Source organism: Helianthus annuus, chromosome 5 (genome assembly GCF_002127325.2).
Source record: "Helianthus annuus cultivar XRQ/B chromosome 5, HanXRQr2.0-SUNRISE, whole genome shotgun sequence".
In the NCBI taxonomy this organism is placed as follows: Eukaryota; Viridiplantae; Streptophyta; class Magnoliopsida; order Asterales; family Asteraceae; genus Helianthus; species Helianthus annuus.
In genome coordinates, this window is record NC_035437.2 from 125403730 (window position 1) to 125423237 (window position 19508).

The 19508-nt window shown below is 34.3% G+C and overlaps 1 protein-coding gene across 1 annotated transcript; it reads right to left on the bottom strand.

Annotated features, from left to right (window-relative positions):
• Positions 1-33: 33 nt before the first annotated feature.
• LOC118492156 lies at positions 34-3702 on the bottom strand. Its single transcript, XM_035989966.1, has 4 exons — positions 3516-3702; positions 3045-3371; positions 2467-2979; positions 34-365 (listed from the first exon to the last, which is right to left on the bottom strand). Exons 1-4 carry the CDS (start codon positions 3700-3702, stop codon positions 34-36), a joined length of 1359 nt encoding a protein of 452 aa, XP_035845859.1.
• Between the last annotated feature and the right edge of the window lie 15806 nt (positions 3703-19508).

A 19508-nucleotide genomic window follows, 5' to 3' on the forward strand; every position in this document is an offset into this window, starting at 1 on the left:
CCATTCGTGAAGGGATAATCTCATTCTTAGCATTCATAACAACGGTGATCCCTCCCTTCTCTGTGTGGGACTAACCCATGGAGAGTCGGAAATGGGATATATCATCCCGGCATCTAGGAGTTTAAGAACCTCCTTCTTCACAACATCTTGCATGTTGGGGTTAAGCCGCCTTTGGGGTTGCACCACCGGTTTATAATCATCCTCCATGAGTATCCGGTGGGTGCAATAGGAAGGGCTAATGCCCTTGATGTCGGACAACCTCCATGCAATGACCTCTTTGTTGGCCCTCAATACCTCCAACAACCTTAACTTCTCACTCTCCTCCAACTTTGACGATATAATGACGGGTAGCTCGGAACCTTCCCCTAAGAAAGCATACTCTAAATGCGATGGAAGTACCTTAAGCTCTAAGGGTGGGGGTTGGGTGGTGTCCTCACTAACGGCTAAGACTTCGGGAATTAAAGGAATTCCCTCAACTTCAACTTCCTCTACCCTCTTCAACTTCCTCTACCCTCTTCAACTCCTATTCTACCTTCTCTCCTACCACTAAGTCCGCACCACTGATATACTCTAAACAGTGATCGACACATGAGATGAATGAATTCAAGAAGTAGATGGAATGGCAAGGACCACTATAGTCATCCGAACCACTCGGGTGGTTCATGGAATGCTCTATCTCAAAGGTGACTCTCTCCTCACTGACCCTAAGGGTGATCTTACCATCATGAACATCTATAAGTGCTTTGGGGGTGCGAAAGAATGGACGACCAAGGATAATGGGGACTCTCTCATCCGCTTCCATATCTAGAATTACGAAATCGGCGGGAAACACAAATTTGTCTACCTTGACTAGCAAATTCTCAACTATGTGTAACAACTGTCACTAAAATCCCTAATTAGGATAGTAATTAGCTATTAAGAAAACCCTAATTGAGACACCCAAGTGATTCTACGCAAACCCTAAAATTTTCAGAATTTTCAGAATCAGGATCAGGGCCCCTAAAACTCAGGGGGGGATAAACCCTAGCCAACGATTATCCTCATAACTAATTATAAAATTCGAAAATTTAAAAACTGTCGACACAGCAAGCCTACATGCATGAAGGGCTACTCTATGAAAGTAGGGTGGTCACTCGCGTAGCGCGACGCCTATAGGGGTACCCCCTCGCGCTACGCGACGGTGTCAAAATTTCAGTATAAATAGCAGGGGTTGGGACTTGAAATTTGGCACTTGAACGACGAAAATCGGAGTTACGTAGATCGAGTTATAAGCAAAACAGTCCAACACACACACACACAATTATCGAATCGCTGCCACAGAACAGGGTAATTACTCGATCGCTATTACGATTCAGTTTCCGGGATCAATATATCCAAGGAATGCCTAAGTGCCGCCCACATTGGGCTATGCTTTATCGTTTGTCGGTAATCCGATAAATGAGCCGAAGCATTGTACTTTGTCGTTGTCGATAATTCGATATACGAGTTGAAGTACTATACTTTGTTGTTTGTCACTTTGATAAATGAGTTGAAGTATTGCACTTGGTCATTCATTGCGAGTATTTGATCTCGGGAAATTATCGTAACTGCTGTATTGATCACTAATCCTGTTTTGTGTGCATTATTGTTAAATTAGAAATAATCAAGGCTAATCAGTAGGCTTATACACTGCTCGTTAAATCTGCAATGTGAGTCATTCTTCTTTTTATCAACTGTTTTACGATACTCCAAATTATTTTCAAAGTATTATAGTTACAGGGACTAAGTCGTGGATATCTTGATTTATTGGTTAGTGGGGTATTGTGCACATTACTATTTCTCCCAGTTAGGTTCATTGACCTACTAGGGAGAAACGTCACTATTAGAGTTCATTAACCTAATAGTGGTATGACCATCGTCACCATTGTGACTTGTCACCATTGTGGCAGAAAGCCAGATAAAGATAAAGATGTAAACCATTGTAATCGCTCTTATGCTGTAATTTATAACTATGGGTCATTTCCTAAAAACTGAATGAACTCACTCAGTATTTCCCCGCTGACAAAACCTTTTTCAAACATGTTTCAGGTAATCTGTTGTGAGCAAAGAAAAGTGCCAGGAAGCACTACCAGCTTAGAAAAGTGGCTCAGTGTAAATAAATAAAGGAACATGTTTTAAAAATAAAGATTTCCATGGAAATCACATTATTGTAAATTACTGGGTTTTATCCCTAAATTATGTAATGAGCAGTTTTAAATACTAAAGATCCTGTTTTAAAAGACTTCCGCTGCCGCCTAAATTAAAATACCGCAGGATTTCTGTCCCGCGGCTCCTGAGACGGGTCAAACCGGGTCGGGGGCCGTGACACTATGCCCCTAAGGTATTTAATGGACCGATCAGCTAAGGACAATGTCATTCGGGTAGGTGAAAGCTCTCCCAGGTCTAGCTTCTCATAAAGAGAAAAGGGCATCAAATTGATGCTAGCACCTAAGTCGGCTAAAGCTTTAGTGTTGGTATTACTACCAAATAGACAAGGAATAGGGAAAACACCGAGATCGGTAAGCTTTTCGGGAAGCTTATTTAACACAACGGCGAAACACCCTCCATTCAACGGGACATTGGACAACTCCCCTAACTTCTCTTTATTCCTAAGAAGATCTTTCAAGAATTTTGCATACTTAGGCATCGACTGAAGTGCCTCGATGAAAGGAAGATTAATCTTCAATTGCTTGAAGATATCTAAAAATTGCCCGTATTCCCTTGAGTATTTTTGGTTCCTAAGACGTGAAGGGAACGGGACTCTCGAATGGTCCACTAGGGGTGAAGGTCTAATGTCTACGGGCGTTTTCTCAACTTCCTTCTCACCTTGAGACTCACCGGGCTGTGCGGTACTTGCTGGGCTTAGCCTCGTTTGCACTTTGCCGGGAGCCTCCATCTCTATCTCCTCGTCTACAATATCCCCATCCTCATCAACTACTCTCTCTTCAACTCTAGGGTTCCCTATGGTTTTACACTACGAGTGGTAATGGCTTTAGCATGGGCATTAGGGTTTGGTAGGGTGTTACCCGCAAACTGACCGGGCAATCTCTCCTCTAACTTCCTAGACATATCACCTACGACCCTTTGGAGGTCTTGGAAAGAGGCTTGATGGTTCTTAAGCATAAGGTCATGTTCACTAAGTGTCTTTTGGGTGGTTTGGTCCCTAACAACTAGTTGGCTCATCATAGCTTCCATTCTCTCTAGGCTACCTCCTAGATCATAACTTGAACCTTGACATGGCTGAACCTGACTACCTGACCCCCCATCCTTGACCTGCCCATTGAACCCCTTGTTGAACTGCCCATTTGAACCCCCACCAAAAAGTGAACCTTGACCCCTATTTGGATTTTGAGCTATTTGAAAACCAGGGGGTCCATTTGAGCGAAAATTGGTATTATTATTAAAGTTACTATTATTATTATTATTATTATTATTATTATTATTATTATTATTATTATTATTATTTCGCCAACCCAAACCAAAATTATTATTATTACCAAACCTATTAGGTTGACCTCTACCGAAACCTCCTCCTACGAAATCAACTTGCTCCTCACCAACTAGCAATGGACACGCACTCGTATCGTGACCCCCTCGGCAAAACTCACATTTGTCTACCTTAGCCTTAATCTCCTTAAGTTCCCTAGTCACGTTTTCCAAAACAGCGGCTAAACTAGGATCCATGGTGACATGGTTCACCCGTCGGGCGGGTGCACTAGTAGTATTATTCGAATTACTACTTTGATACCGCTGATCGGTTCGCGATTAAAATTGAGATTGAGACTGGGCAAATGCCTCAAAACGCTCTAAACACTCAGCAACAGTAAGAATACCCATCATATGCCCCCCCCCCCCCCCCCGCATAGTATCAAACCGATCACGAGTCTCTTGGGTGAGACCGTTATAGAATTTCTCACATAGGGCCCAATCGGAAAGACCATGTTGGGAGCAACGAGCACAAAGGTTTTGGAAATGCTCCCAAGCAAGGTAATAAGGCTCGTCGGGCTCCATGCGGAAAGAGTAAATTTGGTCACGAAGGCGTGAGGCTTTAGCAGGCGGGAAATACTTGTTCAAAAAGGCTTGACGAAGGCCCGCCCAAGTGGTAAAGGTACCGGTTGGTTGAGAGTCCAACCAAGTAGCCGCACGCCCGGCTAGTGAAAATGGGAAGAGTTGCAAGTAAGTAGCATCATTAGGGGCACCGTGAAGGCTAAAAGTAGCTAGGATACGGGAGAAACGGTTTATGTGGGCCGGGGCGTCCTCGTCCTCGCGGCCATGGAACTGGATGCTATTGGTAATGGCCTGCATGGCATAAGATGGAATCTCCCATGAGTTCTCGCTAACTATGGGTGGAACGGTAATGGGTGAAGCAAGTCCGGTGAAGTTCTGAGTGGCTTGCTGATGGACGGTTTGCCTAGCGTTAGCCATGTTTTCTAAGTTTTCTAGGATGCTAGAAGTGCTAGAAGTAGGGCTATCAGGTGGGGAAACTTTAGGTGAGGTTTTAAGTGAATGGTTTGGTGAAGGTGGTGGGGTAGGAGGTGGGGTGGGTAACGGAGTAGAATCGAAATTGGGAAACTGAGAAGAGGATGAAGTACTGAACTGTGGGCCATGGCCCAATCGAGACGATGACTCGGTGACTGGCGGCTTCGGCGGTCCGTGCGAGTGCAGATGTGGCATCCACTACAAGCAAAAACCTGAATGTGAGAAAAGCAAACACTAGTCACTAAGACTCAAAAATAAAAGACAAAGACTCAAAACAGAACAAACACGTAGCACGTATATGTCAATAAGGTCTATCAAAGCTAATGAACGCAATTGCCATGAGTCCTGGGCAACGGCGCCAAAAACTTGATGTGTGCTAAACAGACTATAAAAAAATAACTAAATAACTCTCTATTCTAGACACTACAAAGCTTTAATTCTAGACTCGACCTAAAACCACACAATCGGCAAGTGTACCGATCAATGTAGTATAACCCTAGGAAGTCCGGATATCGAACCACGAGACTTTATGTATCACGCAAACTAGACTCTAATGGATACTGACAGACACGACTTAAAATGTTTAATTGTTTTAGGGGGGGGGTTCGGAAAATATAAGGAAATCTATTTAGACTAAATAATTAATAATTAATTAAAAACTAGACTAATACGAAAGAAAGCAAAGACGATTCTTATATGATAAACGAGACCACCTAGACTAGAATCCTGGATTGATTTTAAAGAATTACCAATTAAGTTAAATGCATGATTTATGGAACCGGGGTCTTAAAGTACTAAACCTATTAAACACCAACTAAGCCCCTCAACCCTTCTCGAGGTGAAACTTATGGCGCTACCTAGGCCGTTAATCCTACCGGTTATTAGACGTCTTTCCAGTTGTCTAATTATTGTGTAAGTACCCTAATGTTGACCTACTCTTTTCCAATCATAGATCTAGGGTATTTTGGATTATTTAACTTAACTTGATAGACTAATAAACCGACGGGGCAACTAAATTCATGACCTTTTCCAAGGACTGTCTAAAGCAATTCTCCGGGTAAGACCTATCAACAGCCCCGCACCTTCCAGCTATAAGGACTAGCAAAACACTAAAACCTAGCAAATTACTAACAATTACTTCTAGGGGTTATTGGCCAATTCCACCCTAAAGAGTTAAGATTTATTATGTGATGTAGATACTCACCAAAATCTAAAACCCTGGCACGACTCTATTATGTGATAAAGACCGTCACTAAGAATCATACGAAGCAAATGACAATAATAAACCAAATTAAAGTACGCATGCGCATCAAGTCAATAAAACAAACTCTTTACTACACACAATCAATCCATAACATTCATGCAAATAATGAAAACGGTAAAAACTTTATTCAATCCATTCAACTAAGTCTAGGTGGCTTGAATGTTTAGCCGAGCATGTTCATAAACGAAAACAAATCAAAGAAGTTCAACAAAGAATTCATGATAACAAGTTTCGTGATGAAAATCAAAAAACAAAGAACTAGAAAACCCGTATAGTCTTCGATCCTTCGTCCCGAACTCATACCACTGATTTGTATGCTTTAAGATCTCCGATAGTGCTCAAACCAAGCTCTCAAAATCGCCCAAGATTGCTCCAATTCGTAATTAGGGTTAAATGATTAAGTTTCTTGAGTTTTTATAAGAAACCCCAGCTCGTAACGAATTTCCGCCGTAATATAACCCCGTCGCGTCACGCGACGGGTATTACCCTTACTCGTGGCGTAGCGCAACGATAATAAAATTCAGATTTTATTTGTTAAATGCTAGCGCCACGCGACCATGATCATGTTTTTCCGTGGCGCGACGCCACTGCACAAATTCCACAGAATGTTGCATACAATTCCCAGCTCCAATTCTCAAAAACTTCAAATAATTCCAACTCTTTTTCCACTTTGTTCCAGGACTTGACATTCAGCATTTTGGCTCGTTTTCACTCCATTTTCAGCAATATTCAGTACCAAGACCTGGAAAAAACGCAATTTGATCAATAGTATGCCTATTCTATCTAAAACGGAACTAAAAATAATGGAAATCTATACAAATTATACATGAATAAAGGATCTATTTTGCAATACATCAAAGAACTTATACCCACTTTATCCTCAATCAAACCCATGATTGACATCTCTTTGAATTTTATTGAGAATTACTCAAAAACAGAGTATCAGAACAACTTAATGTTCCAATTGGTCTAATTCTTCTTAAGTCCTTTTTGATCACTCAGTCAGTTACCTATACGAGCTAGTTTGTCTTCTGAGTCAACATTTAAGTCAATTCAATGTAACCGGATCTAATACCAATTGTTGGATCTCAGAGTGTGTGATAGTGAGTGTCTTTTATAAAACAGTTTAAAGGAATTAGTAATTCAATCAAATATTGATAATAAACACATCATCATATACATAACTTGATTTGGGAATGATTGCAACAAGATTTCAATTTATTCAGATGTTTCAGAATAAACAGTTAAGTACAGTATCTCCCGCTCACCAAGTGCACTCTCTCTCTCTAAGTTCTTTTATTTTTCAGCTCTAAGAGTTGCAAATTACAAAACATACTGAACTATATATAAAGGAGAGAATTGCTGGTGGTGTAACAACCCTCGAAAAGGACATAACGAATCATAACCGAAACCCTGAACGTGTACCACGAGAACCAGCACGAGAAACGAGGAAACCAAAAATTATACCTCGTCGCGCTACGTGACAGTTTTAAAGAGGTTTGGCCGCGTCACACGACACCTCACTATTCGACAGACGACATGTGGCCACCACTTGGCATGCCTACATGGCAGTGATGGACTAATTTGGTCGCATGACGCGACGTGGTGAATCCACAGCTATAAATTGGACGTAAATTTAACATTCAGAATTGTTCAAAATTTCATTTCTCTCTCGCTTTATTATTGTTTTTTTTACTATACCTAATACCCAAAGCCCTAAAACTCTGCTCCGTAATCTGTGTGTTAACCCAGATCACTGGTACGACACCCTATCCGATCGATCTGAAACCCATCAATGGATGTCAAAGTGCTGCCTGGATAACGCTATATTTTCTTAACTACGTTGGGATTTTGATCTCGTGATTATCATTGGAGTTTGAGTTGGGTTAATACACTAATACGTGTTGCATGGTGTGTTTATTAGGAACCCAAGCTTAATACCAGGAGGCTGTAATAATCAAAACCCTAAATCTAGAAAGCGAGTCATTCTCTTTTTATCAAAATGCTTTCAAAAACCCTAAATGTTTTCCAAGTTGTATTTACAGTGATTAAGTTTTTGTATTCTGAAATTACTGTCAGTATCTGGGGTTTTGTATACACTACTTGATAATCTTCACTATTGGACAACGGGTTAGCCAATGAGTGATATGACCAAAGTCATAGGAACTGCCACCGAGTGATAAATACTGATTTGAGTAATTGAAAGATATAAACAAATGTAAAAACCCTTAATGCTTTAAATTACAATATTATGTCTTTTTATACAAATGAATGAACTCACCAGTATTTTTTGCTAATAAAATGCTTTTAAACGCGTTTCAGGTAAGTTACTGTGAAGGTAAAGGAACATGCTATGAAGCACTGAAGGCTTAAATAAAGTGACTATGTTACCAGAATAAAGAAAAAAATGGTGTTTTATCAAAATTGGATTTATCCCTTTAAAAACCTTTAATTGTAATATAGGTTTTATCCTGGTTGTTTAATATTAAAACTTTGGTGTTTTACAACTCTGAAATTTTCCTAACTACGGTCCTGATGGAATTTTCCGCTGCGAATTTAATAAACACCGGTACCACTATCGTTATCTGTCACGGCGCCCGGCCATGGTGGGGTCGGGGGTTGTGACAGGTGGCGTCACCATGAATGCCCCTTAACAACTCATTAAATGGTGTAACTAGCAGCCATTTGGAAAACTGTTGGATAGTTAATTAAACCACTGTTACATTGAAACTACTGCCTAAACAAAGAAAACAACTGGATTTCCAAAACTGCCGAAAGGATTCCAACCCCTTTAGAAATCAGTACTTCTGGTCTTTGTTGACTTGGTCTTTTGGGTTTTAATATTGACTTTGTCGACTGGACTATTGACTTGTTGACCCAACACTTTTACAATCTAGCACTTTGTACTTTTCTTCTCAATTGTTTGATGCAGCAGTTCTGTTCTAGCAGTTTGGGCAATTGTTTGGGAAGCCTTCAAGGGGGAAAACTTTTGGCCTTATGATTGAACTTAAACTTATTCCATCAGGCAGGGAAAATGGTTCCCTTGGGTTTTGGCTCACATACAACCATTCTCTCGCATAGAGATTAAGGAGGCGGTTTTCGATTATGGGGATGATAGGATTCCCGGACTAGATGGGTTTAATATGAAATTTATTAAACACTTTTTGGTGGTTGTTTGAAAGAGATTTTAGAAATATTGTGGAATGTTTTTACAAGGGATGGTATCATTAATCGAGTAAATGGGTCGTCGTTTATATTCCTCATTCCTAAAGTTAAAGACCAAGTGGAGCTAAACAACTACCGTCCTATCAACCTAGTAGCAATAGGGGTGATTAGAAAGGTCAATTCAAATATCCTTGCTAATCGGCTCAAAAAGTGGTAGATAAGGTAGTTTTGGAGTCCTAATCGGCATTCATGAAAGGGAAATACATATTGGATGAGCCTCTAATTGTTAATGAAGTTATCACATGGTGCAAAAAGAACATGAAAAAACGTTTATTTCATAGACTGACTTCCAAAAGGCTTACGCCAATGTTAATTGGTTGTTTGTGGTAGACATTATGACTCAGATAGGTTTCCCGCCTATTTGGTGTTCCTGGATTATAGGGGTTTTAAAGTTGGCTAGGTCATCTATTTTAGTAAACGGATCTCCTACGTTCGAATTTTAATGTGGCATATATATGAGACAAGGGGACCCTATCTCTCCCTTTCTTTTTTTTTATGGTAATGGAAGCTTCGTGCATGGTTGGAAAGGCCACTGAAGAAAATATTATTCAAGGCATTAGAACTCCAAACGACGGCCCTAGGATCACGCATCTTTTATGTGCAGATGATGCCATTATTTTAGGTGATTGGTCATGTGAAAATATTGTGAATGTGGTTAAGATTCTTTAGGTTTTTTATATGTGTGCAGGACTGAAAATTAACTTATCCAAGTCCAATATTTATTGTATTGGAGTGGATATGTTGGAAGTGGAATCAAAAGCTTCGGTGGTGGGTTGAAAAGCGGATTACCTTCCATTTACGTATTTGAGAATTATGGTAGGGGCGAATATGAATCGTATTGATATGGATAAGAGATTCACAATTAAAGACAAAATTGGGGCAGCCGGGCAGGTGGCAGTCTTACGACCCAATAGTGATAGCATTTCCTGACAACCCTCGACAATGTCACCGACCCCTCCACAAAATTTCATCAAAACATTCTCACTGGCTGCTTCTACAACAGAGGGTTTCTTTTTGTTACCTGAACCTGTATCATCTCAACTGTGTTGACTGAACCTGTATGTGTTATTACATTAAGATTCATTTAGGATTTTGTTGATATTGATAATTGATCGGTGTAAAACTTTATCACCTTAGATGCTTTTGTCATCTGAGGCTATGATTGCGAGATCTGTTAACAAAAGTTTTGTTGCAACAACACGCCAGATTGTTACCGGCTGCCGTTCGCGGCTGTTCTAGGTAGCGTTGGGTGTAATCGATGTTTGGTTGATGATAATTAGATTGATGTCACCTAAGGGATACTCAGTCAATGATGTTGATGAGATGCTTCTCACCTGAGACTAAAACTATGATGAAGCAAACGTCTGCCCGAATATAAGCAAGGTCTGACATTTTCAAATCATTTTTATTACTTTAGCAAATCATTTAGTGTTGATTGTGATGATGAATAAAAATGAATTCAAAGTGCATTTTTTTGTGCTTTCAACATGAGGCTATGATGATTTTGTAGATTTGAGCAAAAATTGAATGAAGATAGCATTATGGTATGGCAAGGTCGTAGGATGGCAATTGTTCATGCAACCTCTCTTGCAGCCATGGTGTTGTCATCTTTCTGCATAATCTGAGCCTGACAGTCTGACAATATAAATGTTTTGCATCTTCACCATGAATAGAGAAGAAAGACAGAAATGTGGCCTGTGATTTTGAATAGAGAAGAAAAATAGTAATGTGGCCTTTGATTTTGAATAGAGAAGAAAGAGAGAGTTGATATGATTACTTCTGAGTGCATTAAATGGCCAAAACAACTCCCTATACATTTCAAATTTTGCCTCCTAAAAAAACAGATTATTACCTAATCCTGTATCATCTGAATTCTATATGTGTTAACTGAATCTGTATGTGTTGTTACATTAAAATTCAATTAGGATTTTTTTGGTTTTGATAATTGATCGGTTCAGTTTTGATCACGTTAGATGCTTTTGTCATCTGAAGCTATGATGGCAAGATCTGGCGTGTTGATGCAATATGGCCTAATCATTGTCGTCTGCCGTTCGCGGCTGTTCTAGGTAGCGTTGGGTTTAATTGATGTTTGGTTGATGATAATTATATCGATGTCACCTAAGGGATACTCAGTCAATGATGTTGATGAGATGCTTCTCACCTGAGTCTAAAACCATGATGAAGGAAATGTCTGCCCGAATATACGCGAGGTCTGACATTTTCAAATCATTTGTATTACTTTAGCAAATCATTTAGAGTTGACTGTGATGATAAATAAAAATGAATGCAAAGTGCATTTTTTTGTCCTTTCAACATGAGGCTATGACGATTTTGTAGATCTGAGCAAAAATTGAATGAAGATAGCATTATGGTATAGCAAGGTTGTAGGATGGCAATTGTTCATGCAACCTCTCTTGCAGCCATGGTGTTGTCATCTTTATGCACAATCTGAGCCTGGTATTCTGACAATATAAATGTTTTGCAACTGCACCATTAATGACCTTCGCCGACGTTGTGTTGGTGATTAAGGTTTTGAAAAGGGATCGTGTATAATTGTTGTCACATCTATACAAGAAAATGGATTTTGTAAAATGTTAGAGATGCCTAATTAGCTAGGATTCGAGGACGTCGGTAAATTTTTCAAGAATTTGTTTTTATAAAGGTTTCATCTTTTTTCAAGAATTTGTTTTTCATAAAGGTTTCATCTTTTTGGTACATAAAGGTTTTCGCCTGAAGATGTTGAAAGGTCTGTTTGTTCTTAATCGTGATTGGTAATTTCAAGAATTTGTTTTTCATAAAGGTTTCATCTTTTTTGGTTGGTTTTGTTTGTGGTGATGATTTTTGTTTTGATGTAGATGATGTTTATAGAATTCAATGTTGTTTGTTTGTTTTTCATTCAGTTTACTTTTCTCTTAAACCTGTTTTGATGATAACAACAATTTGCTGATTACGATGACGGTTAGTTTCATAAGCAACAAACTGGTGTACACATGTGGAGCTGCGGTGCAACACTTCAAGGTTGGTAGCATATAACTAACTATTTGTGTTTTTTTTTGGAACATTTTGTTTGCTTTTATGTTTTAAGATTTTAATGTGTTAATACAGTGAATAAGCGGAATAACAATACAATTGACACCACATTAAACAGACTGGACAACAATTCTTCAGGAAAAAACGGTTAGTGCATTCAGAAGTTAATAATCTGAATTATGGATTGTTATTAAAATGGTTGTAAATTCGTTCTTTGTTGTTAGGTGATATTGAGATTCTTGAATCAGTGAGAATCCGGTGCCATATAATTAAGTACAGGTTATACTTCACGATTTCTCAATCTCTTTGCAGCCGGATAGGTGGCTTTGCGAGGTATGAAAAACAAAATTGATAAATTTAGGGAAAATGTGATTGAAAGGTGATAACGCAATAGTGGAGGATCTAATTCTACAGCTTCGATAAATTCAGTTGTGTTTTTAAATAATGCTTCCTAGATGTTTGAAGACCGACAAATGTCCAACAAAGCAGTACTGTGGACATTTGTTGTTCTTTGTCGGTTTTCAAACATCTATGAACCATTATTTGAGAACACCCCTGCATTTATTGGAGCTGTAGAATTAGATCCTCTATTTTCCCTAAATTTATCGTTTTTGTTTTTCATGCAGGGATATAATTTGTTTTTTAGTATTTGACCGTGGATGATGACCCATGTTCAAGGATGCTTTATGTTTCAGAATATACCAAGATTGCTTCTTGGTTATCATAAGGTTAAATTTTAAATTAATATGGTCTCATTTGTTAATAAGCTTATAATTATTCTTAAGCCATCACATTCTTTTTGTGAGGTCTCATTGCATCTAATCAAAGCAACAACCATTGAGCCATCACATTCTTTCCGTTTACATCTCAGGTAACGGTTTTCCTTAATACATCTTGAAACTTAGATGGTTTTATATGATTTTTCAATCACATTGTGTTGAAACTTACTGGATAGTAATTGTCAGTTTTATGTAGGTTGGGGTTTGAAATCAAGAAATTCAACGCCACTTGCAGATATGGTTTCAAGGTCAATATGGAATTGAAACAGAGACAGAGGACTTTTGTTTCTGAATGTTTTGTAGCTTCACTTATGACTTATAAAATTTGAAATTCTCAATTCATAACTATAATGCGAATGTGATGTTCTTGCAATTATTTACTCACATCAGATTTTACATATAGATGTAGGAAAAAACTTTGCCCATTATAAACCACTAAGTTTATTTCTATATCAAACATGTACACTAACACATATTGTCTTTAACACTGTTTTATAAAGATATGTAACTAAACACAAAGAATTTAAATAATATATTATAATATGGTTTTTAGTATTTGATTCCGATCGTCATTAGAACAAACCCGTGTATTCACACGGGTGTACACCTAGTACTATATAATAAAAGAAACCAACTTTGGGACACATGTCATTTATTGGAGTCATCTATTTTTTAGTTTTCTCATCTTTATCTCCTACTTAATTATAGATAATTAATATTAATTAAAAGAAAATTATAAAATTAATTTACACAATTCGTATAGGAGATAATATAATCTTTTAAAATATTTATTAGATTTCAAAATTATTTATCTTGACATTAACAAAAGACGTACACTAAATATAAATTAATATAATGTAAAGAGTTGAATGCCATTTTAGTCCCTGTGTTTTGGGTTATTTTGTCAGTTTAGTCCGAAGGTTTTATAATACACAGGGTTTATAAAGATATAATAAGATATAACTTTTTATTGATTGGTATATAAAATTACATGTGTTCAGCCCATACAATACATGAGGTTCTTAAAAATGTAACTTTTTTCATTATTTAATATATAAAATTAAATTTACTCAACCCGTACAATATACACAGAGTTCTTAAAGATATAACTTTTTATTATTTAATATATATAATTACATTTATTCAACCCATGTAATAAATGAGATTTTTAAAGATATTTTTTTTTATTATTCAATATATAAAATTACATTTATTCAACCTGTGTATTACATAGCGTTCTAACCTAGTATACTTGTATTTTAGATGAGACCGTTGACCGAAACAAGATCAAATCATGTGTGCCGTGTGCGCCCTGTCTCCTTTGTGGACCTCTCTATTGCAAGTGGAAAAGGTTATAAAATAGGCGTTACAAGCCTTGAAGACATCAATCAACTCTATGTTATTATATTCGGTACAAAACATAGAATATTCTTCGAATCTGTTTAGATGATTTTTTTTTTTTAAATCTACTCACAAGACATTACATCAAATTAGATGATATAACATGTAAAAATATAAAATACCACAGTCAAATAAAACAAACAAACCTTGAATTAACAATAAGGTAGTTGTCATTTGACTTAAAGGTCATGAGTTTGAGTTGTTGAAATAGTCTATTGTATTTGTATAGACACATAACAAGTACGCGTAGATCATCTCCAAACTTTTCCCAACACCTTTGGTGCACAAATCTTACCTGACCTCAAGTACACAGAAGTCATGTTGTAAAATAAATAGCGGATGATATTAAATGCTAATATGATATATACGGGCTTATGTGGACTGAATCTAATCTAAATCTAATCTAAAATATTGATATAGAAAAAGAGAAAAATGATATTTAGTCACGTGACAAATTAGAAAGGAAATAAGAATAAAAAATAAATGTGGTGCAATCTAAAATCTAAAATATTCATATAGGAAAAAAATAAGAATGATATTTAGTCACATGACAAATTAAAAAGGAAATCAGAATTAACAAAAACTATGATGTAAGGTGCGAATAAGTGATTAAATGATGTATTTATACTAATTCGTGATTTACATATTGAGATAACCTCAAAATAAAATTCATCGAAAAAGAATCCAAATTCTTAGTGCATCTTTAACTAATGCAAAGTTTAAGTGATGTTTTGGGCGGATGCCCGTTAGAGCTCGTTTGCAACGTGTTTGCATCTATGCTTAGGGACAAGTTCGAACTTGGGATGAATATGGGGTGTGACAGATGTTTCTTTTGCTTTTTTAAAAATTGTTTCTCTTAGTTATATATACCGAAGGTTTAAAAAAAATACATTCACAAATATTATCTATACTATATTATAATGCATGAGGGAGAGGTATTTTAAGATACCAAAAAAATAAGAACTCCCCCCCCCTTTATTTATAGAAAGACCCCTAAAATGAGGGTAGTTTGGTCCTTTAAATGCCATTTATTTTTTAGCCCCTAAACTTATTACACTTAAATCCCTAAGGTTTTAACAAAATTATAGATAATTAGTTACAATTCATCCATCCACAACAAACTTATAATTTTTTTACGTTTCTTAACATCTATATCTATACTATATAATAAAAGAAACCAACTTTGGGACACTTGTCATCATATTAGGCCATGTCTTATAGATAATTATTATTTAAATTTAATTTCATCTTATTAATTATAGATAACCCTCCTATGAAATATTATTTAGTTTAATATCTTATGAATAATTATTATCTAATTTAATCTCTTTTAAATAATTATAGATAACTCTTCTACTAAATATTATTTTATTTAATCTCTTCTACTTAACTATAGATAATTATTATTTAATTTAAATTTAATATATACTTCTCATTTATAATATTATTTATTTGATTTTCTATATCATATGACAAACACATACTTTTTATTTGTAATATACACATTTACTCTTATTATTTTCGATTACCAAATAAACAAAAATTAATATTAAATCTTATTCTACTTTAAATGTTGAATAGAATACTTCTATTTTTCTAATAAAATATTATTCTTAAATTTAAATTGTTAATTTAAGATATTTTTAAATAACCAAATTATTATCACTAAAATCAAACTTTGTATTAATATATTATTTATTTTTATTTTCATTATTAAAAAATTATTATATCTATTTTATTACATAATTTTAAACAAATTATATATAATTTCAATATTACTTTATATATAAAATTATATTTATTACGGGGCTTTTTCAATATAATTTATATTTTATCACTCAAATGGCTGCTTATTTGCTTTTTGAATAACCTGTTAGATCACTGTATTTTCTTTTCAATAATTATCTCCGCAATTACCATATCTATTGTGTACTGAGTATACCCATTAGTTATTTTAAATATAATTTTCTTATTTTTTGGTATATAAAATTATCTTTATTCATCAAGCCGTGTAATACACGAGGGTTTTAAAGATATAACTTTTTTTTATTATTTGGTAAACAATATTACATTTATTCAACCCATGTAATACGCGTGGTTTTAAAGATATAACTTTTTTTATTATTTGATATATAAAATTACATTTATTTAACCCATACAATATGGTTCTTATAGATATAACTTTTTATTATTTAATGTATAAAATTATATTTATTCAACCCGTGTAATAAAGGAGGTTTTTAAATATATATTGTTTTATTATTTAGTATATAAAATTTATTTATTCAACCCGTGTAATACACGGGGTTATAACCTAGTATCTTATAAACTATACCGTTTAAAAAATCCAAAGATAGCATGACGACCTACACATTTTTGTCGACGTTTCGGTAATTGTCTTGTTCAATATCGACGCACGGATTAAAAGGTACAAATCGATAATGTTTTAATCTACAAGTAATTAATACATGTGATCTAATGTGTCTAATCTACAAAGATTTGCTCCATCTATGCAAACAAAAAGAAAAAGAATTAAAAGTACCGTAACATAAAATGAATATATTATGTGTCACATTTTATTTTATTAAAACTACCTAATATTTATACTTAGATATATCTTATAAAATTTAAAACTAACCACAACAAACTTCCTAATAAAGGGGTGACAAATCTAAAATTAAACCCTAATGCACTTGTATAGTTACTACTATAAATAAATAGCAGGACACCCTATATCTATTACTAAACAAAGTTAAAAAAATAGATCCAGTTCTGAATTCAATTATTGCGAAAAACCAAGCATGCGGGATTGAAAATTCTAAGGTCAGTTCTGTTATATCGCAGCAGTGAATAATTGTTTTCTTTTATTTACTTTTATGTGAATGTTAACTTATTAGATTTTTCAGATTCAGTTGCATGATGAACATGCGAATTTAAACAACCCATTTGTCGAATAAGCTTCTAAGGTATTTATTTTGCTGGTTTTTAAATAGGCAAATTGGATTTAAATAATCCCAACTCACTGTTATTGGCCAATAATAATCCCAACTCATTTAATCACCAATAATAATCCGAACTATTCACTTTTGTTTGTAAAATACTCCCAGTTAAAAAAACACTAACTAGGTTAAAAATTTGCTGATGTAGCATCTGATGTGGCCCTTTTAGTTGATGTGTCATATGACGTGGCAGTTGATGTGGCATTTTTTGATGACGTGGCAGCTGATGTGGCAGCCTATGTGGCATTTTTGATGACGTGGCAGCTGATGTGGCAGTTGATGTGGCATTTTTTACGACGTGGCAACTGATGTGGCAGGTGACGTGGCAAGCCACATCAGCAAATTTTTAACCTAGTTAGTGTTTTTTTAACTGGGAGTATTTTACAAACAAAAGTGAATAGTTCGGATTATTATTGGTGATTAAATTAGTTGGGATTATTTAAATCCAATTTGCCTTTTAAATATTATTTTTGCGTACATCTTTCATATTAACATGTTCGTTATGTTATTATATGTGTGTTTTATTGCAGGATGATGGTGATAAAAGTGTTGATATTGTTTCTTATGGTGCAATGTTTAGTCCATACAAGTCTAATCTTCAACGTGAACTTAGTGAAGAGGTAATTTTAAGGTTTATTTAATCTTTTTTAACTTTTGTATTCAATTTTTGTCCTTTTTAAGGATCGGAAGTTTGAGACTTAAAAGGAAGAGATCCAAGAGACTCTTTGAATGGAAATGGAGTAAGGTTATTAATTTAGACGATTCTGATGACAATGACAAAGAAGAGGAATTGGAAAATACTGTCGATTCAAGCACAAACCAGAAAACCCGATTAAAAATACATCGAGTGTCAATTCAGAAGCGAAACATATTTCATGCAGTTTAATATAAAAACGAGCAAGTGTTTTTATGTTTTTTTTTTTCATTTTTCGTTGTTATATTTGATCTAGACGTATGAATAAATTTTATTTTGTATTTGAACTTTATTTTTTGTGTTAATATAATGCAGTTATTGGCCATATTAATAAAGTTCAACATAAAGTTAGTATCCTAAATTTACAAGTCAACTGAACTTATATAAGTTAATATCCTAAAGTTGCAATAAATAGATATTGCAGTTAGATATAGGTCAAACTGAAATTATAAAATATTGCAGTTATTCTTGGATATTAATCTAATAATTTGTATTTCTTAATTAAAAAATAATAAAGTAATAAACTTTAAAGCTAAACTAAAAATCTAAACTTACTATAATATAAAGTTAATAAAGATATAAACTCTTGACATCCTATTTTTTATATAAATTGTTTTTAAAATTTTATAAAAATATAAATTTATATATATATAAAAACGAAATTTAACAATTAAAGTTAAATGTGTAAAACGTATTTACGAGTCAACAACTCTTTTTTATTTTCATAAAAACAAAAATTTTAAACTTAAAGTTTATTCGATGAGTACCGTGTGGATATTTAAAAAAAGTTATGAACTTTAAAACGAAACTTTACATGTGTAAAATAGTTTTTTTTACTTTATTTATAAACAAAACATTTTGTTTTTATAACAAAATAATTATTTTATAAACATTTTTTGTAACAAGTAATATAAATAAAACACACTAGAAAGTTACAATCTTTACTAGATAAATACTAAAATGTGTTGCAAATTTTTAGGAATTATAAGTTCAACTATATTGTTATTAGTTAGTTTCAAAAGAATTGTTTACCAACTTGACTAGATACATGGTAGATTGTGTTTCATATTTTTAGGGATTATAAGTTAAAAGTAGACTCTATAGATAAGATTAGTTAGTAACTAAAAATCTGAACTTAGTATGATATAAAGTTAATAAAGATGTAAACTCTTAACATCCTATTTTTTTTTTTATAAAAACAGATTTTGAAATTTTATAAAAATATAAATTTTTATATCTGTAAAAACCGAAATTTAACAATTTAAGTTAAAGCTCTAAAACGTACTTACAAATCAAATAGTATTTTGTTATTTTTATAAAGACGAAAATTTTAAACTTAAAGTATAATGGATGAGTACTATGTGGATATTTAATAAAAGTTATGAACTTTAAAGAATAAAATTATACTTTATAATGTAACCAATACAATAAAATACTTTACAATTATAACAACTTATATTTTATCTTTTGTCTTTAGATTATTAATTTTTATAAAAAAACAATATTTTTTGTCTTTAGATTATTAATTTTTATAAAAAAACTTTACATATGTGTAACACTTATGACATATATTCACCACAATAATGTTATCATAATTATTATACTAATAAGAAAACTAC